The following is a 25006-nucleotide window of genomic DNA, read 5'->3' as shown; positions in this document are numbered from 1 at the left end:
AAAGAGAAAATAAAGCAGACAAGTGATGCTGGTCTCATAGGCAATTTAGAGAAGCTTAAACCTGGGCTAGCCAGGTCAGTGAGTACAAAGACAGCCAGGAGAAAGAGCCCATGTCCATTGGCAGAGCCATGAACTTGGTCAGGTTTGTTTGTGTTATGAGTGTACTTCCTCACTAATTCTAGATGCCCCATTTAAGGAAACTCAGCCTCTTCTCCTCCTACTCAGTCCACATCTCTCTTAAAAAATCTCATCTTTAAAGTCTCCAACATGAAACCACATGATCCTATCAAGGGCATGGCAAAGCACGTTATCAAACAAAAAGCAACCTTTTAAAAAGTTTAAGCCCCTAATACTCAACTAGAAAAATTTAAGAAAACAGTTACATGTTGCAGGAATATATAGACCTTATTGTTGACCATGAGGGCTGTATCAATTGAAAGTTTCTATTATACTCGATTCCACTGATGAATAAACATGTTTAATCACTAGTATCTCTTCTGCACTGAAGATTCACTAGTTTGGAACTGATGCACTATTTATTTCCATTTAATAACCGCACCAAAAGCACACAAACTCATAAAGCAAATGGGCACTCAATCTGAAAAGCTTCCTGTGAGTGGATGAGAATTTCCAGGCAAGAATAAAAATAAGCTCTTTCTCCTGATCCCCTTATCTGCAATGGTACCAAACTCCCAGTTTCCTACACTCAAAATCTTACACTCAGCTTTGAATCATCTTCCTCCTTGGAGCCACTCCCAGTTTTACATTCCATCAAGGGCAAATCCTAAGGCAACATGTATCCCCTAGCTTCCCAGTGAGGTACAAGCCTTCCTCTGGCATTAAAATCCCCCACCGTACGGTCCTAGTGAAAAAAAGGCAGGCAGCCAGGCTAGTTCTGGCTTTAAACCTGAGTTTGAGCTGCTCATTCCCACCCTGATCAAGTGCCAAGCTTTTCCTGATGCCCCAAACCACATGCAGTCACTCCCTATTTTATAATTTCTGTAGCACTTTCTTCTCTCTCTCATGATACATCACATTCTGGCCCATATGATGTGTGAAGTTTATTTTCTATGTGAGACAAGAACCTCCTTGAGGGCCAGAAATATGCCTGGGGCACCATCTAGCAAAACCAAAAGCATGATGCTTAATAAATAATGGAATTTCCCACTCACTTCCAATTGTTTAATTTCTCCTCACAAGTGGCTTGGTCTTATGTTTGAAAGAGGTTTACACTTGTAGCAAAACTATAACACTATGTTGTGTCCATTATTATCTAAAACAATGTTGTTTGGATTTGTCAGACAGTGGTCCCTAAAAGAATGTTTCTTTCTGTACATGCGCTAACCCCAGGCATCAAGCAGATGACAAATTACATACCTCCTCTGTGCTGTGTGATCTTGGGGGAGCTGCACACTCTTCAGCTAACCAGGAGCTGAATTTTGTACAGCTAGCTACATTAAAACAGATTACTTGGTTAGATGTCAAGAAAAACGAATTTCTCCTCTAAAAACGAATTCCTCCACTATTCCTCCTCTGCCTTTACTTTGAACTTTGACCCTCTTGGCTATTCATGTGGACTTAAGGAAAGCTGATTTTTTTTTTTGAACAAAATCTTACTACAACTATCATAGCTGTGTATCTCTTTTAGGGTTCTGGAGAAGGGAGCCCTTTTTGTAGCCTCTGGTAAACAGAGGAACATGGATGCTAAGGAAGGGAGGACGGAGATGATGAACTGGCCTTTAGAGCATATCTGGGGAGGGAGGACATACAGCGGTTCAGAGGATGGGCTCTGGAGTGAGACTGTCTCAGCGCAAGCCATGGCTCCACCAAAATCCACTGTACTCCTGAGTCATAAGAGAAAGAACCCTCTTTCAACTTCATCTTTAAAACAAGAATACTACTACTGCTCAGAGAGTTGTTCTTACAATTAAATAATCAAACTACTTGGCACAGTTACTGGCACACAGTAAGCACGCATCTGATTAGCTGCTGGCATCATTCAGGTGTTTACACACTGTACAGGGTTTTTTTCATGGACATTTGTGGAATGAAGATGAGGAAAAGTGAAGAAAGAGGTTATAAATTTCTAAGATCCGTGGTAACCCAATAAAGAAATTCTAAGTCAAACTAAGCACAAATGCCAAATCAAGATTTTAGAGGCTTTTATTCCCAATGATACTATCGTCACCTTCATATAATGTTTAAACACTCCAGCCTACTGCTACAGAACTCTAAGGTTCCTATAAAGGAACATGGAATGAACATAAAGCAAATTCCATCTGCTCACAGAGAGAAGGAGTGGTTGTTCTTTTAAAAATTATTGTGGTTATGGCCATTATCTTCAGTGCTGGCTTCCCAATTAGATGCTGCTAAAACTAATATTAAAATAGGTGTGCCGACAGCTTGTGCAGTATTTGGGCAATGCAGGGGAGAACGGCTTTTAATCATGTGTAGGAATAACAAAAAGAAATCCTAAAGAAAAATGTCAATTGACAATAAGGAGGATTGGTTAAATCTTTAAAGATTCATGCTTACCAAGCCAATGTTACACTGGAGATAAATTTGAAAACAGACATCACTGAGATTTTCTGCCAAAATATCAAACATATGCATACAGTAGGTACTTGGCAATAATTAGCATCTGCAGTTTCATGTACTCATGACAATGAAACTGGAAGTCTCTTACCTATAGTTAGTTTTAATTTTGCTGCAGTGTGTATTTGAATCATGGAGGGGTTAGGCAGAGGGAAGTGAGTCATGTAGTCTATCACCCACAGTCCATATTTCAAGATTTTTGTTCTAATTGTGTAGCAGTAACTCTCAAGAAGGGATTAAATACTGTGTTAATTTCTGAAAATTTTCCACCACCCAATAAAAACCAACTGATAGTTCTAATGATAGAAGTGAAGGAAGAGCTAAGAGAGGTCTAAGAAAGACATGGATCTCTCCTAGAAAGTAGGTACCTGTGTGGAATTTTTTTTTATGCTGAAATTATTTTTGTGAAATTCTGGGATTTCCAAGTCTTCAGACTATGTCTTGGTATGTCAAAGATCTATTGTGCATGCCAGAATTCTTTCATACCATGAAAGGAAATCAAACAGTTAACATGCTGAACAAGAAAACCAAGAGATGAATGAAGACGGAGATGATTCAGTTAAATACACTGTTGGTCTGAAACTCTCAAATCTGTTTTGACTGCTGTTTTTAGAAAAAAAGATCACAAATATGAAATTTGGCTCAGTCTCCAATACATCGTGTTTTGCTCTTTGAGTACACAGAACCTTACGGGAATTTTGACCATAAAGAGAGACTTAGATTACAATTAGTAATGCAACATTTTGACTAAGTAATTTGGGATGCCTTTAAAAGGACGAGACAAAGTCTGAAAACTTCACATCTTAGATCACACTTTTCATCAAAATGCCCAAGTTCCTCAGCGTAAGTCCTCATTGAGTTATTCATTATGTGACATCCTACTACGCTAGCAATAATAGAAAAATGCCAAGTCCCTGAAACTATTGCTATTGGTATTTTATGTTTTAAGAATATTTTAGGGGCGCCTGGGTGGCTCAGTCGGTTAAGCGGCCGACTTTGGCTCAGGTCATGATCTCGCGGTCCGTGAGTTCGAGCCCCGCGTCAGGCTCTGTGCTGACAGCTCAGAGCCTGGAGCCTGTTTCAGATTCTGTGTCTCCCTCTCTCTGACCCTCCCCCGTTCAGGCTCTGTCTCTCTCTGTCTCAAAAATAAATAAACGTTAAAAAAAAAAAAAGTTAAAAAAAAAGAATCTTCTAGACCAAGAAAGAACTCTTGAGAGGATAAAAATTAGCTGTTTTATAGCACAAAAACATTTAAAACTTAAAAGAAATTCTGTTATTCATAATACAAATAAAATCTGTATATGGTCAAGAAGCTATACAATAGTAATAAAAACAAAAGTGGCATGCATTTTCTATGATTAACTTCAGAAAACTCGTCATAACTCAATTTCACTTTTTGGGAAGATTTTACTTAAAAAAGTGTGCCAGTGAATAAAGAAAGGTTTTTTTTTTGTCTGTTTTTAAAGAGACGCACCAAATGAGAGAACAAGTATTTTTCTACTGCTTTGTTTCTGTTGACTTTTCTTTTTCGTTCCTCATCTTTCAAAGGAATGAGAAATAAAAATTTGCTAGATAACAGTTTTCAGTACTCTTGTAAAATGCAATTAAAAAAAATACTAAAAATTCAGATGGCTTTGGAATACAATACAGCTCAACGAATACAATATAGTTCAACAGGTTCAAATCTCAATTGTCTGAGATAGACAATACCAAACAAGAAATGATCTGTTGGTCTTTCATTCTCAGTGTGTGTGAGTTACATAAAACACCACCACAATCACTAAGACACTACTTCAACTTGCTTGGAAGACAACACTTAAAGAGTAAATTATACATTAAAGAGAGATCATCTCCTTGTATCAGCTTCTAATTTAGCCCTACATCAAGAGCTTTGCGTTTGGGAGACTCACACGCCTGACTTTAGAATGATGCTTAATGTAGGCAATAAAACCTTTGGTCTGGGTCTTTCATGTCTGTATAGCTATCGGAATATTCCAGTATAGAATCCATATGTGGAGACAGAGGCAGAGAGAGGGATAGAGAGGAAGAGAGAGGGAGAGACAGAGAGAGAGAGAGAGAGAGAGAGAGAGAGTGCACCGCGTGAGCGTTTCTTCTCTTAAAAAATGCAGTAACTCGGTATGTTCAGGCTTCTTGGACTGAGTCATTTGGGAATACCTGAATGACCTTGGATCACCTGGCTCAACAGTCTCTCCTCAATGTGGAAGTGAGAACCAGCTCTCTTTTGGATGGAATGATTTTTCCTACTTCATCACAGGATCATTGTTTTGAATTTAGGGTCCTTCTCATTTCATGTCATTTCTGTAAATTTCAGAAGATTTCATATTTACCTGGGATTTCAGGGTATTAGATCTAGCAGGCCCGTTGTTACTTTCAGAGTACAGACCAAAGGTAACATTATTGGGTAAAAGTTGATTAATATTCATCACAGAATGAGTCGCTTTTAGTTTTTACCCTAAAAGTAACCTAATCATTTTGGATTAAAGGGATGATTACTCCATTTGTAGAGGAAAAACACCTTTAGCAGATAGATTTCTAAAAAAAAAAATTTAGAGTTACAGAGATAAAGATGTATAGGGAAATAATATAAAAGTTTCAAGTTGCCCATTTTCCTGATAGTTGCCCTAGTTTTTTTTTCCTGTGCTTTTTCTCTCACTTAATACAACTCAAGTTTTCCCTTTATTCAGAGCTAAAACCTTACAGTCATTTTTAATCATGCTCAAGTCCCGATATTCCTATCTCCTATGCAGTTCCAGTACCTTCTCCTCTTCTCATTTCCTACCACTGCCCTAAGTCAGGGCTGCATCATCTCTCACCTATAAGAGTCTCCTCCTCCAAGCCAACCTTCCTACTTCTGGTAGAATTATAATTCTGAGAGAGAGAAAAAACAAAACAACTCACTGGATTATGCTTCTCTTCTATTACATGCACTTTGTAATTGAAGAATAAACACCAAATTTTTTAGCCTATTATTCAAGGTCTAACAATATGCCCCCAACCTGTACTTCCAGCCCCATTTTCGTCTTTACCCACACTCTCCACTCTGGTCACCAGAAGCCTTGCCAACTAGTAATTGTTGAATGACAGCTACACATTGTGCTCTTTTTTAAAAATTTTTTTAATGTTTTATTTTTTATTTTTGAGAGAGAGACAGAGCATGAGCAGGGGAGGGTTAGAGAGAGAGGGAGACAGAATCCGAAGCAGGCTCCAGGCTCTGAGCTGTCAGCACAGAGCCTGACGCGCGGCTCGAACTCACAGACGGTGAGATCATGACCTGAGCCGAAGTCGGAAGCTCAACCGACTGAGCCACCCAGGCGCCCCAGTGCTCTCTTAAACACCCAAGTGCTGTCCCACCTCTTGGGCTCTTTCTGAGGCCTGGAGGACCTATTATTCCACGCTGCATGAAATTTTCCCTGTCCTTTAAAGTCGAGACGCCTTCTACCTGAAAGCAATCCCAATCCCCTGGCAGTAAGGTGAACAAAGCCTTCCTCTGACTTCTCACAGAACATCGCACTCATTACAACATTAACTTTGTTCTGTTTTCATTAGGGTTGGTTGTTTATGTCTACCTTTGTGGACCATCTTGCTTCTCTGTTTTGCCTTTGTAAAAGTTATATTTGAAAAAAAATACGGCAAACTTGCAGAAAACAGAAAACAAAGGGACGGGAAATAAAAAGTATTGGGTATTACAACCAGGGACATGGATGACATTAAAAAAAAACATTTCCTTTTAATTAGTAACAGGCTATAATATTGTAAGTTAGACTTAATTTCACATTTACACTGAAATCATGTTTTATTGCACTTTGACATGCATTAGATATCTATTGAAAGAAAGGACAAAAATAATGGCTGACCAAGATTGGTTTGGGAATGAAAGAAAGGATACATAAGAGGAGTGGAAATATCTTTTGGTTTTTTGTTCATTTGTTTGTTTTGTTTTTTTTAATAGTATATTTGCCTTTATTTGCAAGGCTGCTTTATCATTTTTTTAATGTTTGTTTATTTTTGAGACAAAGACAGAGCATGAGCAAGGGAGGGGCAGAGAGAGAAGGAGACACAGAATCTGAAGCAAACTCCAGGCACCGAGCTGTCAGCACAGAACCCAAAGTGGGGTTTGAACCCACGAACCATGGGACCATGACCTAAGCCGAAATCTGATGCTTACCTGACTGAGCCATCCAGGCACCCCAATACCTCCTCTTTTGTTTTAGTATCAATAGACTCTTTCTCCTTCAAAATAAGTTGTGGATACACTGAGTTTTCCAGACCTTTTCATGAGATGTCAATACCACAGTAACCTCTAAGCTACCTAACCACAGCCAACAGAGACTCACACATCTACTCCTGCTGCAAACCAGGAAGAACTATACCAAAGCTTACATACAAATACTGTTTCTAAATCTTAAAAAAAGATAGTTTGGACACAATGGAAAATTTTACATGCTATAGTCATTATTAAGACAAGAAATAAATCATGAAACCGAAACCAGTCTTTTTTAAGTGCCAAAAAAAAAAGAGCCTCAAGAAGGAGGCGGGCAGTTATGTTAACTATGTTAACATAACCCACTTCCCTGGCTTTTGCAGAATTCAGGATCAGAAAAGCTGTTTGTCGTTTTTTTTCCACCCTTAGTTTTAAATGTAGGATTACATATAATTTAAGTTTATTCTACTAGTTAGGGTTGTGAGGAATAAAGGCATGGGCATGAGGGAGACTAATATTTGCTCAATGACGACTGTGTTCTAGGCAGCAGACCAGCTCCATTCCTCAAATTACTTGATTTAATCCTAATCACAACTTCGTGATATAAGCCATATTTGACCCATTTTACTGGCTCCTAACTGAGAATTAGGTACTTGCCTACCACTGTGGTTGGGAACTCTAGGGTACCAAACACTTGCCATACTGACCTCCATGATTTTATAACACAGGTGAGAAATCTATGAAGATGACACACTGGGGTTACATGGCTGGCTCAGTTGGTAGAGCATGTGACTGTTGATCTCAGGGTCGTAAGTTCAAGTCCCATGTTGGGTAGAGAGTTTACTTACAAAAATAAATGAATAAAATCTTTAAAAAAAAAAAGATACACTGTCAGCATCATATCTATCATAGATACACTGCTGAACAGTGGAACAGGCTCTTGGAGAACAGAACAGTATAAAGATGGCTGACTGTGAGGAAGTGACACATAAAAGTTTAGTATGGTCCAAGCATGAAGGAGGCAGGATGGGCTTGACTTAGCCTTGAAGAATCAAAAAAGGGAAACGGGGAGGCCCCTGAGGTGAGGCAGCAGCAGGAGCAAATCATTCTCACTTGTCACAATGTGGGGGTGGGGGGGAGGGAAGAAAACATTTAATTCTTCTGGCAGTGAGAAGGAAGAAAGGTCATAGAATCTGCAGGACTTGGTGACTGAAAGGGTAATGGGAAATAGTCACCACTGCTCCAAAGCTTCAAGTTGAGAAGAGTAAATTTAGAAATGTGATAGCTTGGAGAGGAAGGAGATAGTGTTGAATCTGAGGTGATAATATGAGAGTGGAAAATGTGTAGAAAATAGTGGCCTTACAAGAAGATGAGGCTATAGAAGAATGAGCCAAAAAGTAAAATCAAAAGAGCAAAAAGTTGAGTAGAAGTGGACAAGGGTAGAAAAGAGCCAGGGAAAATAAGATAGATAGAAGATGCTGGTGTAGTTTCCTTTAAGAACGTGAAGGCAAAATGCAAAGGGTTAAGGTAGCAAGAAAGTGGAAGCGACAAGAGCCCTCAGCCCATCTGTCTCGAAAAATCACCTGAGAAGTCTGAATGAGAGAAATAAAATGGTAACAAAGTCAGGCAAAGTATTTGTTTGGCTGGATGTTAGAGAAGGGAGGGAATTAAGACCGTCTGAAGGTCACGGGGTAATAGATTAATCCCTTCTGTTACTCAGATCATTCCATTTCCTAAGCTTGCTTGTTAACTGTGCTGATGTACTTTCCGAGCAGATAACCTTTCAGAAACAGAAGCAAAGTTGCAGCAGCCTGCAATAGTCACGAGGCTCCAACAAGATTTCCTACACACCTGCCACAACTTAGAAGTTACCTGGTCTGCTTTTCTCATTTAATACTCCTGGAAAATGTATCTACTTTCAACCCCTATCACCTTACCACTATGGCCAGGCACATCTCCGCCTGGTTCTTGATGCAGGTCTCCATCCGTAACCAGTTCCCTCCAGTCTGAGCCCTGTCCCGTGACCATGTTGATCTATACTTTCCAGGGTCAGGAGTCTCTCTCTGACTGGGGTGAGGCTGCTTTCTTACTCTCGTTTCTTCTAACATAGGATGTATATATTCGACTCCAAACATAGCTTTTTAAAAATATTTTTTGCTTTTCTCTCCTGTTCTCACAGCCCTTATATCATTCTTGTCTTAGACTTGTGCATTGTTTGTATGGAACTAGGTCACTACTACAAACATTCTTAGATATCTTTTCCCGTCTTTCTGTTGGATAATACTCTAAAATAAGCCCCCCAAGTTACTTGTTTCAATTGTTGCCCCTCCTGCAGTTCATCCCTTAGGGTCAATTTATAAATATAGTGCTAAATTTTTAATTCTAAAACATTTTTTCATTTTTAGACTTATGAATTTACACCCATCTTTTCTGAGAAGTTTTGATACCTACTTTCTAAAAAATCTCTAATTATGTCCACTGGGTTTTTTAGGCTGTGGATGAGTCACTTTTCCCATAGGATGAGTCACTTCCATGTCACCAACTAGTATTCTTTATTGGAAACAATTAAATCCAGAACAGGAATGCCCTTTTTTCTCTCTCTCTATATTCTAAGACACAAAATCGTCAGCAAGTCAAACTGGTACTTTTCAGAGGCTCTGTGGTAAATGGAATGAAGCTCTCAGCAGATACTGGTGTATGTATGTCTTGCCTCTGTATAAAACATATCAGGAGCACTATCATCAGAGTTAAGTATCAAACCAGGGGTTTTGCCGATAACAGGAAGGAGTGACAGTGGCAAATGTTTATTGCTGTTATTGATAATAGCGAAGAGAGTGAACCACATTAAGATAATTCACACACATTAAAGAGACCAAGAACAAAAAAAAGGAGTGAATTGTCTAGGAAAAGTGAGAAAATGATCTTCTACTGCACTTGGAATATGATTTGACTCAATTAAAAAAAATTACTGGCCTAATTTTTCAAGTACATACTTACTATGCATAAAACATGGCATTCCTCTATTATTTTATGGTTATTTAACCTCTGTCCCCTTGATATTAAAACTCACCTTACATGATTCAGAACTAGCTGAGGAACTATTTGTCTTTTGAAGTCCTCTCTCCTCTTATACCTCAAGAACTGGAGGGCTAGCTTCATTCTTTTGTTTCCTCCAGTTATATTTTTAGCTCCTTAGACTTTATGGCGCTCTATTTACCTGTAATTATGCTGCAAAAGCATAAGAAGATGCCAGTAAAGACGAGCAGCAGACAAGATAGCAAAAGGCCTATTTGTGGTCTCGAACAGCTGCAATGGGGCAGGGCACGCCTGGCCAAGTTCCCTCTGACTCTGGCCAGGAATGACAAACCCCACGGGCTGGACTGGCCTTCGGAGGAGTCCCTAGCACAGGACATTATTTCATTATTTCACTGCCCCTAAAGCAAAGGGCTTCAGTCAAAGTCCAAGAAGGCTGATCAAAAGGGTGACCCAGGAAAGGCACAGGGAGGGTGCTGGGAGTGGTGGCCTTAGAGAAACCCTCCAGACCCTGAAGAACTACCACCCACCACCCCACCCTCCTCTCTAAAAACAAAACAAAGCAAAACCACCACCACCTCCTTATGGAAGGCCAGATGTTACTTTTAGTTCCAGTTTGGAAATACTGCTCAAGTTCTGAAACATTTTTTTTTTTCTTAAAATGATAAGTAATATATCTGTATTTTACCCAAGACAACAGAAATGAGATGCCATTAATCAGATGTTTAGAAATGGGAATGTTTTTCAGGGAACAGAAACCATTCTCAAGTGGACATTTTCTTCCGCAGTTATGTAAAACTCCTTTTTTGTAAGGGGACATTACTGTCTTTGGGTAAATAAAAGATGTTGTTTGTGTAGGCTTTTATAGCTCAAAGTGATTAGTCTTTACACAATGATCCCTGCACTCTGTATACTGCTTCTGGCTCCTTGATTTAAATTAGCGCTTTCTTACTTAGTGAGTTAACGTAATTTGCAGCAAAGCAACATATTTATATTCTGTTCATCGACCACATTAGCATATAATGCATATTTACTTCAGAACTTCATGCACACGAACACATTTCTTCACAAGACTCAGAAAGGGTGGCAGCGAGAAGAGAAATCGGAATTCTGGAAGCAAGAATTCCCAAAGAGATAAGGGTGAACAACCCAGACCACAAAGCTGCAGGTGCTAGTGAGAACACACTATTATTTCCTGGCCAAAATTAACTCTTACACACGCTTAAAATACAGTTAGATGGTAACTACCTTTCCGACAAACAGTAACAGCTGAAGTTTCTCTTGTTATGGGATAGACCGGCCTCCACAGATGCTTCCTCAAAAAATGAGCAGTCCTAAAAAGGATCCAGCCATACGTTTTGAAAAAAATTCTCATTTTACTTCTCATATGCCAATGAAGTCCAATTCTACTGCGAAGGTGTTCCAGTTTATTTTGTTACACAGGCATTTTGCTGATGTTAATGCTGTGTCCAAAGACTTAGAACTTGGAAACTGTCATTTTGCCGATAATGAGGATTTACACTTGTACTAAACCTCTCCTTTAACACAACCGATGTCACTTTAGAATACGATAAAGGATAAAAGAAATATCTATCAGCTAAAAACAACCAAGAGTAACCGGTACTTACGGCTGGCACAGCTTCACCAGGTCCTGGTCCGTGGTGTTGGGAGGCAGTCCCCGGATATAGAGGTTCGTTTTGCTTAGCTGGTCCCATCCTGAGTTGCTGCTACTGCTGCTGTTGTTATTACTGCTGGTGGTGCTGGGGCTGGGAGGGGCCATGGGGTGGGCTGGGACCAGAGACTGCTGAGAAACAAAGATGAGGAGTGTCAGAACACTAGCTGCAAGGTATTTAGCACCATTCAGAGGCTATAAGAGCTCTGCAACAGAATACACATACAGATCATCTTAAGCGACTTTAATATATATATTTTAATTTACACCTTAAAAAAGGTCTCTCCATTCTACAGAAAAAGCCCTCTCCTTCAACATGCAATGAATTGTAGAATTTTATTCAGTAGAATGTTCTCCATGTGTCCCTTGAATAGGACTAAATTTATGTAAGATTAACGTATTCACACATTTTAAGGAACACATCTACTGAGACTCTAAATTAACTTGCATGAAGTTGTATGATAATAATCATTTTACTGTACCGTAATTTTCTAGTAATTCAGAAATCACTAGACTTTTGAAAAGGTTTTCAAATTCTGAATAACATTTGATTGAAAGTTGCCGATAATTTTATTAAGACTCTTGGGGGAAAAAGATGACTCTTCGAGTGTAAGAAAGTTTGAGTTCAATCACAATGCTGAAATAAGGAAGCCTGCACCTCGTTCTAAGTCTGGCACACAGCTCCACTGAGACATTTGGATTAAGATTCACAGGCATGCTGCCTTTTGCTCTGTAAGATTCACAGGCATGCTGCCTTTCGCTCTGGCTAAGCCTGTGAAATTTAACCCCTGTGAGAACGGTGTGGTAGCTGGAAACCTTCCCAAGTCGTGCAGCAAGGAACAGAACTTGGGTAAAGCCTGAACCTAGGGCTCAGTGTGGTTTCACAGTCAGTAGGCACCTAGGAAGACTGTCTGAAACCACTTGCACCAGATAATTCTCTGTCAACCAATCGAAAGACACCACACTTCTCTGCCCCTGTGCCACACACATGACTTTTGAGGAAGTTAAATGGTTCAGTCTGAGACGGCAGTGAGCACACCCCGAAGTGTCCTCAAAGCAAATGCTCAGCAGTTTCAGACCCGGACAGGAATTTTGTCACCTCACATCTAAATGATAAATAGACTAACCTAAGGGCTTTACTTATACTGAGTAACAGTTTGAAAATATAAAATTAGTCCCTAGATATTAAAAATATTTTCAAATCTTACAGCTTGATTTTTACAACCACAAACAAAAATTTTAGGCACACCTCTAAGACACGATTAAATCCCACTTTGGAAAGTTCGAAAGCAGAAGACTCCTTGCGATAAATGTCACCTTGCTACCTTGTCGGCAATCTCACCTGTTCACTACAGGTATCTGGCTCTGCACCCAGTTTCTGCCATGACTGTCCTGACTCCACAGTATCCCATACACCGGGGTCTTCATTAATCTACACATGTAACCGTTTCTTCATTCCCATACTATGTATTTTTTTTTTTCTTCTCACTGCCCAGGGGCTTGCCAAGATTTTTATGAAGTCCAAACACCGCTTGATCTCAAGCGATTCTCTTTTAGAAGGACAATAGCAAGAAGGGTTAACAATAGTCAGTGTACAAATGAAGGCTGAACTTGAACTGGGAATATCCAAGCTGCTTAACCCAAGAAAAAACATACCCGGGATCATATCCTATCAAATGTATTTGAGTTATGCCCGTAAGAAGCAGTTGAACTCCCATCCTTTTCTCTCATCTCTGGTTTTTCTCTAGGGGATAAAGACTCTGCTTTCTAGAAGTAAAACAAAGAGTAAGCCTGTCCCTTGCTCTGCCTCAGGTGGCACCTCACATCTCCCAGGCGTGCCACACAAAGGCCTGTGTTCCTTCTCCAAAATCACTCGATACAACTTGTGCGAGCTGCTACTTGCAATTAGCCAGGCACCCCCTATTTCTCACTTCAGTCAAGTACAGAGGTGCGGGGAAGTGAGACACACATTTGCCTCCCTGTCCCGAGCCTTTGATTTGTACAAAGAACTTTTAGCTAGGCAAGGCTGAATTTTTTCTTCAATCGTCTTTGATCAATGTCGGAGAACCTGTCCTTGCCACAAAACACACGGTCACTCACAGTAGGACCCAGTATGTTCAGTGCAGCTGGTGGGGGATGAAACATGGTCACCTGGGATCAGCCTTGGACAAGTCTGCAAGAAGCCGTGGATCCGCTCCACCCCCACCCCTCTGGGGCATCACACCAACATGAAGCAAATGAACCATCAGATGGTTTAAGGACTGCATGCCAAGTCTGCATCGGCTCTAACCTCTTCTCTAGGGGGGAAAGTGGAGTGCCAGGTGTGGACCTGCAGAAGTAAAAGACACATTTGGGGGTATGATTTAGTGAGAGATTATTTGGACATGAAAGGAGTAGGTTTTTATTTACGTATTTATTTTTGGCAGAAGCAAAACCATAATTTACATCTTGGAATTTACATAGCTGATTTAATATGTCTTTGACGGGCCTCCCTATTTATTACAGTAATATTTTCTCACTCTGGGAAGTCGGTGTGGAGCCTATACAGCCTGTCCCTCCCTGCTTCCCCTCTAGTCTGTCCAGTGGTGGAAGAAAGTCTCTAACATTCTGATCCCAGGTGGGAGAAGGGGGTTTCTGAATGCGCCCTGAGGGGGAATGCCCTCTGGTGAATCTTATACAGAACAAGTTCAAATTCAAACGTTATCCTGATATCAATTATTTCTCAGAACTAGCTGAAGACAGACCAAGATACCCGGAAGAGGGAAGCATTCAATTGTTCTAGGTTGCCAATGTTCTATTTTCTGGTGTAGAAAATTTTAGATCAAAGATTAGGTTTATAAAACGCATAGAAATTAACAACTTAAATCCTAATGACAACTGGACACATGTATAAAGAAGAAAATTCAAACATAAAAAAGCTGGGTTTATTTGCAGAATAGGAAACTTGAGTCTCAACAGGGGTTGGAGGTCAGGGCTAGAATGTGAACCCAGGTCTAATGGACAACAAACAAAGCCAGAGCCCTCAAACAGTACTCTACATGGTACACCAGAACCGTCTGTATCCTAAATGTGCTATTTGTATTATTTCATTTTTCTGTGCCCATTCTTCCTGCAATGTAAAATATTAAATTCAAGTTTCTAATACCACTGGTGGCCATATATATATATATTTCTTTTTTTTGAGAAAGACAAAGGTGCCCTTAAGTTAATTTAATGAGTACACAGGTAGCTTGTGTGTGCGTGTGTTTAACAAAGTCAGCTTCTAAAAGGTTAGTTTTTAAAATTCTACTTTATATTTTCATTAACAAAAGAATTCTGCAAAAAAATTTTTGAAAGCTACAGCACATTACAGCTGAATACCAGAGTCAGCATTTTAGAACAGCTAGACTTAACCAGGGAAGACTTACATTCCGACTCCCAGATTAAAACGCAATTGAAATGTAAACACTGACAAGTCTTTAAGCACAACTTCAGAGCTCTGATCAATTGAAAACAGTGACACTGTAGCTATGTGCTCAATCACACAGAGTAAACTTAAAAAAATATATTAAAAAAAATGCTTACCAACAGATGGTATTTTACCAAACTCCGTTTTCATTACTGGTTGTCTTTTTATATTTTGCCTCTCAAAACCCCCACTCCCTGGAATTTGACAAGGACTCTGTCCCCATCCCCTGTCCCCTTGGATGTCGCTAATTTATACAAATTGGACCTAATTAAGGAACTGGGTGGGTGGCTGGCTGACCACAGGTAAGCGCTGACCCATCCCACAAGAGCCTTGCCGTCTAGCTCAGCCTCCTCTGGCCTAATTTCACTGCTTCACATCAGGTCAACAAGCTACCCATCAAGTTCTCTATCCAAGAGCAGGGAAAACAAACTAATTTAGTTTTCACAGCAACATTACCTGGGCTTAATTTGCATGCCAAAATTGAGAGAGAAACAAAGTTGGTGAACAAGCGGAATGGCTGTGCATGCAGACCCTCACTGCACTCCCTGCAGGAGCGAGCATGGGCACCAGCGGGAAGAGTGCTTGTCAGCAATCAGGGAGGACTTCCTGAGTGGATGGCTCTGAGGCCGCCATCCCACCAGGAAGGCCCATTGGTCTCCCACCCTCACACAGGATGATCAACAACAGGCACATGGCAACTACACACACAGCAAATGAATCTATTTCCCTTCCCATCACATCACCCCCACTCCAACGCCACACTAAGTACACTCTTCTGTATATAAAAAAGTCTAAAGGGTGTTTACAAAAAAAAAGGCAAAACTCACCATGTGTGACCTAAAATATTTAATAATCATGCATTGTTGTAGATTTCTGCTCAGCAAAGATAATGAATAAAAATGAAAATCTGACATTATAATTCTATTGCCTCGTTTCCTCCCTAATACTAATAGGCTACAAGAATTGTGCTCCCACCAACCTCATAATTGCAGTCATCTTCCCTTCCCCCTTATTTTCTAACTTCCCTGGGGACTCCAGTACATTCTGAAGGGAAACCTAGAATCTACCTCTTAATTGCCTTCAAGGCTTCTTTAAGGCTATCATCCTTATAGCTTACAGAGGCTATGATCCAAAATCCATAAGCCCCATCTCCATCCTGCCACCCCCTGCGCACACAGGCTCACGAATGCACACAACACCACCACCATCACCACCCCAAACAACACATCAACTACAATCCAGAAGCAGCATAACCATTACAGTTGCTCCTGAGAGCCGACAGAAGTTATGGAACAGTCTCATTTTCCACCAGGAAACAGCACGTTATCAAACCTGACGTGAACTGAGTACCATGTAAAGACACTACATACCACACTAACTCCACACACTGGTTCTGCTCCTCTGCTCCATAAGCTTTCAAGGTATAAAAGAAACTTAACAATTTAAGGGAACTATCGAAGGGGGAGGAGGAGCATCCAAATGGGCCAGTTTCACCAGTTAGGGTATTTTCTCCGTTTCCTTTTAGACATCTGACTGGCTCAAAGAGGGCCAGGAATAGTGGCTGTCAGAGATAAAGTTCCTGGCACAGGGAGCTGGGAAAGTACACACAGCTGAGAAGTGGGAGGTGAATTAGTGAGAGATGAGAAACTGGCCAGGAAGCAGATGCTCTTCCGGGTAGGCCAGGATGTGAAAGATCACCTATATTAATGAACAGCGATAGGGCCCCTCCACACACGCAGGCTCTTACTTCTCCATAATGTGGGAGAGACAGCCAAAGGGCAAATATCAATTAGTCCCATTTGATGCCAGGATATCAGGGCTTGAAATCACATGGCTAATTAGTTAATGAAACTGGTTTTCCTAGAGCCAGTGTCCCTTCTTTGAAAACAAGCTTTGTAGCCTCTAAGACTATGAATCTGAGCAACAGATTTATTCACTAGTTCTTTCTTGGATTATGCTTAAAAAGGAGAGGGCCATGTTTTTGTGTTAGCTATTAAAAGAAAATCTAAAAATAAAAATCTCCAATATACTTCACAATTAGTATTCTCCAAGACACTAATCAAACTGATCCTTGCATGTAAAGCCCCGTTCTTTGCATAGAAATCTCCTTACCTAAGTCCATGAATAAAGCATCATTTCCTTAGGCTTCGGGTAAAAGAAACAAATTTAAAACTTGCATTGAATAAGATAAATATCTGTTGTATACAACATGACTGAATGAATGGACAGAGACCATGTTGCAGAAGTGAAAATAAACCAAGAGAAAAGTACTTATAAATAAAAACAACAACAACAACAACAGCATAGAAAGGCTTTTAGGGGTGGAGGTGGTGTTTGTGAAGGAGGTTAAGAAGAACGAACAGGCAGGTGTTGAAAATCCACGGTAGAAAACATACCCTAGATATGGTGTGTGAATTCTGAGGTCAAATTTTCTTTCAAGATCTCATTAAAAACAAAACAAAACAAAACAAAACAAAACAAAAACTAGCTTCCTTATCCAAATATCTCTTAAAGATCTGGTTTGTGCTCCAGCATGCAAATCAGCTCAGTGTTTGGTTCTCTCCAAGGTTCTGCCAAGAACACCACAGATGCCCAAGTTGCCTACTGAGAACTCTGGGCCAAGGAACACACCAGAGTTCTTGTGCTATTTGTTCCTTCCAGGGTTTGTAACAGTGTTTATAAAGGGGGAGAAAGCTAAAAACCAGCATGAAACCCCCGTAAATACAGTCAACAAATCTTTGACAAAAGAGCAAAGGCAGTATGATGGAGCAAAAGATAGTCTCTTCAACAAATGGTGCTGGAGCAATGGGATGTCTGCATGCAAATTAGGGATGCCTGGGTGGCTCAGTTCGCTAAGGCTAACTCTTGATTTTGGCTCAGCTCATGATCTCATGGTTCATGAGACGGAGCCCTGCATCCATCTCTGCACTGACAGAGTGCAGCCTTCTTGGGAGCCTGTCTGCACCTCCCTCGCTCTCTCTCCCTCAAAGTAAACAAACATTAAAAAAAACAAAAACAAAAACATGAATCTAGATACAGACCTTACACCCTTCCAAAATTTAAAATGCAAATCTGTAAAGCTCCTAGAAAATAACAGGAGAAACCCTAGATGACCTCAGGTATAGTGATAACTTTTTAGGTATTATATGAAGACAGACTCCATGAAATAAGTTAACTGATAGGGTAGATTTCATTAAAATTAAAAACATCCGTGCTGCAAAGAAAAATCAAAGAATGAGAAGACAAGCCACAGAATGAGAGAAAATATTTGCACAAGACAGATCTGATAAAGGACTGTTATCCAAAATATATAAAGAGCTCTTAAAATTCAACAATAAGAAAACAAACAACCTAGTACATGGGGTGAAGGTCTTAACAGAAACCTTACCAAGGAAGACATACGAATGGAAAATATGCATATGAAAAGATGCTCCACATCTTATGTTAACAGGGAACTGCAAATTAAAACAATATAAAGATACCAGCGTATAGCTATTAGAATGGCAAAAATCTGGAACACTGACAACACCAGATGCTGGGGAGCACATGGAGAGACAGGAATTCTTGCACAGGCTGGCAAGAATGCAAAATGGTATAGCCACTCTGCAGACAGTTTGACAGTTTCTTACAAGACTGAACACACTCTCATTATACCATCTGGCAATTGTGCTTCCTGGTATTTACCTAAAGGAGTTGAAAACTTATGCCCACATGAAAACCTGCACCAGACAAATATAGCAGCTTTATTCACAATTGTCAAAACGTGGAAGCAATAAAGATCCCCTTCAGTAAGTGGAAGGATGTACCTGTGGTACGTCCAGGCAATGGAACATTATTCAGTGCTAAAAAGACATGAGTTATCAATCCATGAAAGACATGCAGGAACCTTAAATGCATATTACTAAGGGAAAGAAGCCAATTTGAAAGGCCACATTTTATATGGTTCCCCCTATGTAACATTCTGGAAAAGGCAAAACAATGGAGACAAGAAAAAAGATCTGTGGTTGCCTGGGGTTGGTAGGACAGAGGGATATACAGGCACAGAGGATTTTTTTAGTTAATGAAACTCTTTTACATGATAGTAAATGGTAGAAACATATAATTATACATTTGTTCAAACCCATGGAATGTACAACACCAGCAGTGAACCCTAAGGTAAACTCTGAACGCTTTGAGTGACTCTGATGTGTTTATGCAGATTCACCCTTGGGGAAAAAAACAGTACCATTCTGGTGAATGATGCTGATAATGGAGGAGGCTATACATTTGTGGGGGCAGGAGTATACAGGGAATCTGGGTACTTCCCTTGCAATTTTGTGGAAACCTAAAACTGCTCTTAAAAAAAACAGTCTTTTAGACAGACTGGAGGCATTGGATGTAACTTATTCACCAGAAAACTGTAGGGACAAGAAAGTAAGTGAGGAGCTTAGGCAATCAGCTCAAAACTTCCCTACCAGAAAATACATTCATCAGGAAGGGAAAACTTTTTTTATAATATGTTTTTTTTTTTTAATTTTTATTATTGAGGTATAGTTGACATTCAACACTATATTAGTTTCAGGTATGCAACATAGTGATTTGACACTATACAATGCTCACCAGGATAAGTGTGGTTACCATATGTCACCACACAATGTTATTAAAAGATTGCTGGTTATATTCCCTATGGTGTATCTGTCATCACGATGTATTTACTTTATAATGGGAAGTATGTACCTCTTAAATCGCCTTCACCTGTTTCACCCATCCCCCACCTGCCTCTGATCTGGTAACTAACATTTTGTTCTTCACATTTATGAGTTTTCTTCTGTTTTTCGGTCTGTCTGTTCATACGTTTTGTTTTTTAGATTTCATATACAAGTGAAATCATGGTGTTTGTCTTTCTGACTTATTTCCCTCAGCATAATACCCTCTAAGTTCATCTATATTGTCACAAATGCCAAATTTTCATTCTTTTTTAAGGCTGAATAATATATTCTTGTGTGTGTGTGTGCACATGCGTATCACATTTTCTTCCATTCATCTACTGATGGCCACTCAGCTTGGTTCCATACCTTGGCTATTGTAAATAATGCTACAATAAACACAGGCGTGCACGATATACCTTTGCAAGTTAGCATTTTTGTTTTCCTCAGGTAAATATCCAGAAGAAAAATTACCGGATCAAATGGTACTTCTATTTTTAGTATTTTGAGAAACTTCCAAATGGCTTTCCATAGTGGCTGCACCAATTTACATTTCCACTAATACTGCATGAGGATTCCCTTTTCCCTACATCCTCACCAACGCTGGTTATTTCTTGTCTTTTTGAAACCAGCCATTCTCACTGATGCAAGACACTATTTTGTGGTTCCGATTTGTATTTTCTGATGATTAGTGATGTTGAGCAGCTTTTCTTGTGTCTAGGAAGGAAACACTTTAAACAGCGGGCTCCCAGCTGTATAACCTGCCTCACATGTAATGGTCTGGTATGGAACAATTTCTAAAAGACAAAAGCAAGAGTTCAACAAATGGAAGATTGAGGATGAAAGTGTCTAGGACAGAAAGGTTGAGGAGGGCTTCAAGAGGGGTAGATATGGTTGAGTGAGCTGAATACTGGTGGCAAATGGCAGTCTAGAAAGAAGGGGGTATGTGGGGAGAGGAGAAGAACCAACAAAAACAAAGACAGGGAAGATCACTGTTCGTGAAAGTGAAAAGACCAACCTTGGTTGGCTGAGAGGGCATGCTAGGACAAGCTGATGTTTGGGGAGGGGAAGGGACAGGAAGATGGTACTAGAAAGGCAGGAGAATAATCTAGTAATTGAGAGAGAATATGGACACGATATCACAGATTACTATTCAGAGTGTCCCAGGTAGAAAAGAAAATTTAAAGATGGTCAATGAAGAGGGTAACTCACGGGGAAAGTAAAATGAGGAAGTTCTTGCCCATCCTCTCTATGAAAAGGTATATAGTAAAGGGAAAAAAAAAAAATGAGTGGATGAAATAGTCTGAATATCTGGATTCGAATCATGCCTTGGCCAGTAACTAGAACATCATCTGGGAGCAACTCTGTTCCTCATCTGGGAAATGACAGGTGAGACTACAGGATTCCCATCTTCCCTTCCAGCCTGAGAATTTGAAGGCTGGGTAATGTTTCTCCAGCTAAGACATATCAAAACAGAACCCAGCCAGGCCCTTGGATACTCTGCTCCATCTGCCCAACAGCCAGAGAAATGGAGCAGGAAGCTAAACGGGCAGACCCCGGAAGGAAGACTTGTACTCTGCATCATGCAGCTGGAAGACACAGCAAGCACCCACCTGGCTGCCATTTTTCCTACCCTGCTCAGGCCAAGCACTGATTCCCTGTTTAGTCACACATGATTCTGAGAAAATATTATAAATATGTAAAGCTATACTAAAATTAAACCAAAGCTTAAAGGAACAGTTGTTTTTGTTTTTTTTTAATGCCATAATATTCAGAGTTCCCCAAACCAGGGTGTTCTTAAGGTGAAAATATTACAGCTGAAATCGCTTTAATAACACCTCTGTCAAGACTTTATGCTGGTTAATGGGCTGGCATCTTTTTGTCTCAACATGTCATTGGTACAAAAAGTTGCATTTCAATTCTGTTTAATCTCTTCTACAGAAAAGGGTCATGCAATAGCTCCAAGACCATCTTAAAAGAAAATTCAAAACAATAAACAAATTACACCCCAAGAAACCAGCTATTAGAACTCGGTAAACCTAAAATCCTGCCCAACTTCAGGTGTGGAATTAATTACCCTTCTAGATTCTGAATGCAGGTATGGAGAGTGGGTTTTTTTCCCTCCTTCTGAGCCCCAAATGAGGAATTTTCAGATCTGTACCAGTTTTCTTCCTCAACACAGAGCCTTGTGAAAAAGACAAGAACAAACTCTTCTTTTCCTTTTTACTCAAAATAACTTGAAAAACAGAAAACTTCCTAAGGGAAGTGCAGCATTGCCTTTATCATGACAGTTCAGAACACCTCTGCAATGTTCTGATTTCCTGCCTCACCCCAATGGAGTTAGGATTCCAGCATCGACAACTTCCTTCCAGCTGTTTTTAAAAATCTATGTACAGTACAGTTTGTATTTCTTGTAAGTAGAGACGTACTGCTGAGATTGCAAAGTTCTCAGGGTGGGAGACATTTTAAAATATTCCTTTTTCACATTAAACAATACTTATTGAAAGTATTGTAAAGTTGTTAACTGAACATTAACGTTAGAAAAATTATACAAGTCAGCTTACCCAAGGAAATCCCAATGAATTTATTCACTTTTTTTTTTTTTTAAGATGTGAATTGCCACGTGAATGAGCATGCAGCATCATGGGTTTCATAAACTCAGCCCTAGAGAAAAAAAGCATTATCTGTACTTTCAGGAAACTACACAAGTAGTATTTGAAATCTCATAACAATTTTAAAAATGAAATCTCACACTGTTGTCATCTATATATCGCCAAAGTAAAACATCATCACAGGAAAATTTAATACAACTTTTTTTGAGTTGTATTAACTCAAAAAATTAATGACTATTCATTTCTTTCTCATGATAAAATCCTGCAGCTTACATCTGATACACAGTAGGTAATTAGTGTAGAACAGCTCTTTATTATGTTTCTCTGTGTATCTCTATGTAAATGTCTGTGTATATATGTGACTGTGTGGGGGTAAACAGAAGGAAGGAGCCGGTTGTCTCTAAGATACATTGTCTCTGATGTATCTGAGATATACTGTCTTGCTGTCTCTGAGATACCTAGTCTCTAATACAAAGCACAGTGGCTTTAAAAAAAAAAGAAACTTTTTTTGTCTGAATTCCACCTCAAAAATGAAATTTTTGCCTGAGGCGAAACCATATAAAAATGAAAGAAAAATTTTGTGAAAGTTATCTTCCTTTACCATTGTCAATGCACCTTCATGTTCTCTTTTCTCGTCTATTTCCCTAAAAAACAAATGCTGGTAGTGACCTACTAAATTAATTTGAGACCCCACTAATATAGCCCCTAGCAGGTTAAAAACCAAGGCTGTGTTGCATTTCTGAAACCTTGATGTATTTTCGAACCACTGCTCAGTCATTTCGGGTGAGGTCAGGATTGTGCATTTCTACCAGGCTTCTAGGCAATGTCCGTGCACAAGGCAGGACTCAAGACCGTGCTCTTGGTGTGTGAGGATGGATTTTAGAAAGGTCTCCTTCTGGCTTTAAGAAGGAACAAGCTACATCTCTTCACTAAAAGAGATAAAAACTTTTGATTTCCAATTCAGTATCTGCTCAGGATCACAAAATGTTACAGTTGAGAGAAGACATCAGAGATAATGCAATCTAGTAATTCTCAATTGGAAGCATAACAGAATCTTGAGAAATGGTTGTGGGGGTTTACAGTATTTTAATTTTTATCAAAGGGAGCTGGGCTTTAATAACATTGAGGAACAATGATCTAATCTAACCCCTCAACCCAAAGAAGTCAAAGCATATATCTAAGGTCATACAGCTAATTCAAGGCAGAACTAGGTCTCCATTCCCACCACTACTGTCAAAAGGCACCAGCCCTTCTTTGTTCCAAGGATTGTACAAAAAATGATGGCACATGTCAAGTTTTCTTAATGAGTTTTAAAAAGGGAAATTGATATGGTAGTCTTATTAAGGCATCACAGAACAAGTATATATTTTGTATGGCCTCTTTTATCCCTCATATTTCATCTGTCAACTTCTAGATGACTTACTTGGATGCCCATGTCTGTGTTACGACATTTAGATTCCCGCTTAAAAAAAAAAGAAAAGAGAAGGAAAGGAAATTCACAGCATCTATTACATTTATAATCCAAAACTCCTAAAAAATTGTTATGAATGGCACCATTTCTATCTGTACATATTAAAACTTTGTGAATAGCATGCATCACCATTATCTGACCATCTATCTACAAGAAGATACAAAAATCAAACAGATTAATTACAGCAGCTTGTTGCCTTTCTGTCAGAGAAGTGTATTTAGGGTCAACTGGCAATTTAATAGGCTTAGATTAGAAACCTTTGAAGAATCATCAGAATTGTCCCCTCACTGTCTGATTTCCTTATATATTCACAGAATTCATATGCTTAAAACAAGTAACTTCAGCCTCTCAGTTTCCTTATAAAGAAAAAAGAGAGATCTGTACAACTTTTGTGTATTCCGACATTGGCTTCCATCCTGAAGTTTGCCATGATTATGTTCATATTAATTCTCTAAGGTGAGCTGATTTTCCTCAACAGTCCAAAAAGGTATGCAAACCTTGCTCCCAGCAGCTCATTGGTATACTCTGGAAAGCTGTTACTTACTGTCTTGATCTGACTAAGCATTTCCCCATTTTTGCAGGTACAAGCTTTCAGACATGTCCTATCTCTCTTTATCGATACTGCATATTCAGACTGAGTACCCACAGCTACTTAGAGCTTGAGACCGGCCCTTTTTTTTACGGAGCCAGCCCATGCACTACTGTCTAATCATTTCAGGAGTGATGCTATCAACCTTGAAGTACCAAGACACGTTGGAATCTAACCAACTCCTGGCAAGGTTCACCCCTCTCTTCATCTTTCCTCAAGGAGATAAACTGAAGAAGAAGTGCATTCTGCGGTAAGTAGAATCTGGGAAACGGTTTCAGTATTTACAAAAACCAGATGCAATTTTGTTTTTCTTTCAGTCTTAAATTGTTTCACAACACTCTTTGTTTAGAGTAGGGAGTTATTACTCAAGATGAAAAAGAGTGAGGCTATTAATCTTCCTGAACACCTTTTTTTCTGTTGCTAAAGTTAATCACAATGCACCAGCTCCATCACTGCTACCAAAATGAGCTAAATGTACATATTGCTAGTTATTACATTTCCAGAGGAAGTTTCTTTTCCAAGGAACTTGGGCAATCAAGTTACAGCTCTCTGGCATGGAGACCCAGAACTTCCACGTGTGTGGCGGGGTCAGATGTGGGGATCACATGCCCCACAGCAGCATAGCACGTAGACGTTACACTTGGGTTCTACAATCCCTTTTTCTTCTCATTATATTTGG

At 39.6% G+C, this 25006-nt stretch overlaps 1 protein-coding gene across 8 annotated transcripts in view; it reads right to left on the bottom strand.

The window, feature by feature from the left end:
- RBMS1 (RNA binding motif single stranded interacting protein 1) overlaps window positions 1-25006 on the bottom strand; it is a 218441-nt gene that overhangs the window by 80774 nt on the left and 112661 nt on the right. For 6 of the 8 annotated variants that reach the window (XM_019457523.2, XM_019457530.2, XM_019457545.2 and 3 more), the window contains exon 2: window positions 11479-11654. In XM_019457523.2, the coding sequence (XP_019313068.1) occupies window positions 11479-11654 (176 nt within the window). The remainder of the gene's footprint in view (window positions 1-11478; window positions 11655-25006) is intronic. The other 2 variants (XM_019457525.2, XM_019457534.2) reach the window with 1 other exon arrangement.

This window comes from Panthera pardus, unplaced genomic scaffold, assembly GCF_024362965.1.
Source record: "Panthera pardus isolate Hobbes unplaced genomic scaffold, ASM2436296v1 HiC_scaffold_10, whole genome shotgun sequence".
Classification (NCBI taxonomy): domain Eukaryota; kingdom Metazoa; phylum Chordata; class Mammalia; order Carnivora; family Felidae; genus Panthera; species Panthera pardus.
This window is presented reverse-complemented; position numbering and strand designations above follow the sequence as displayed.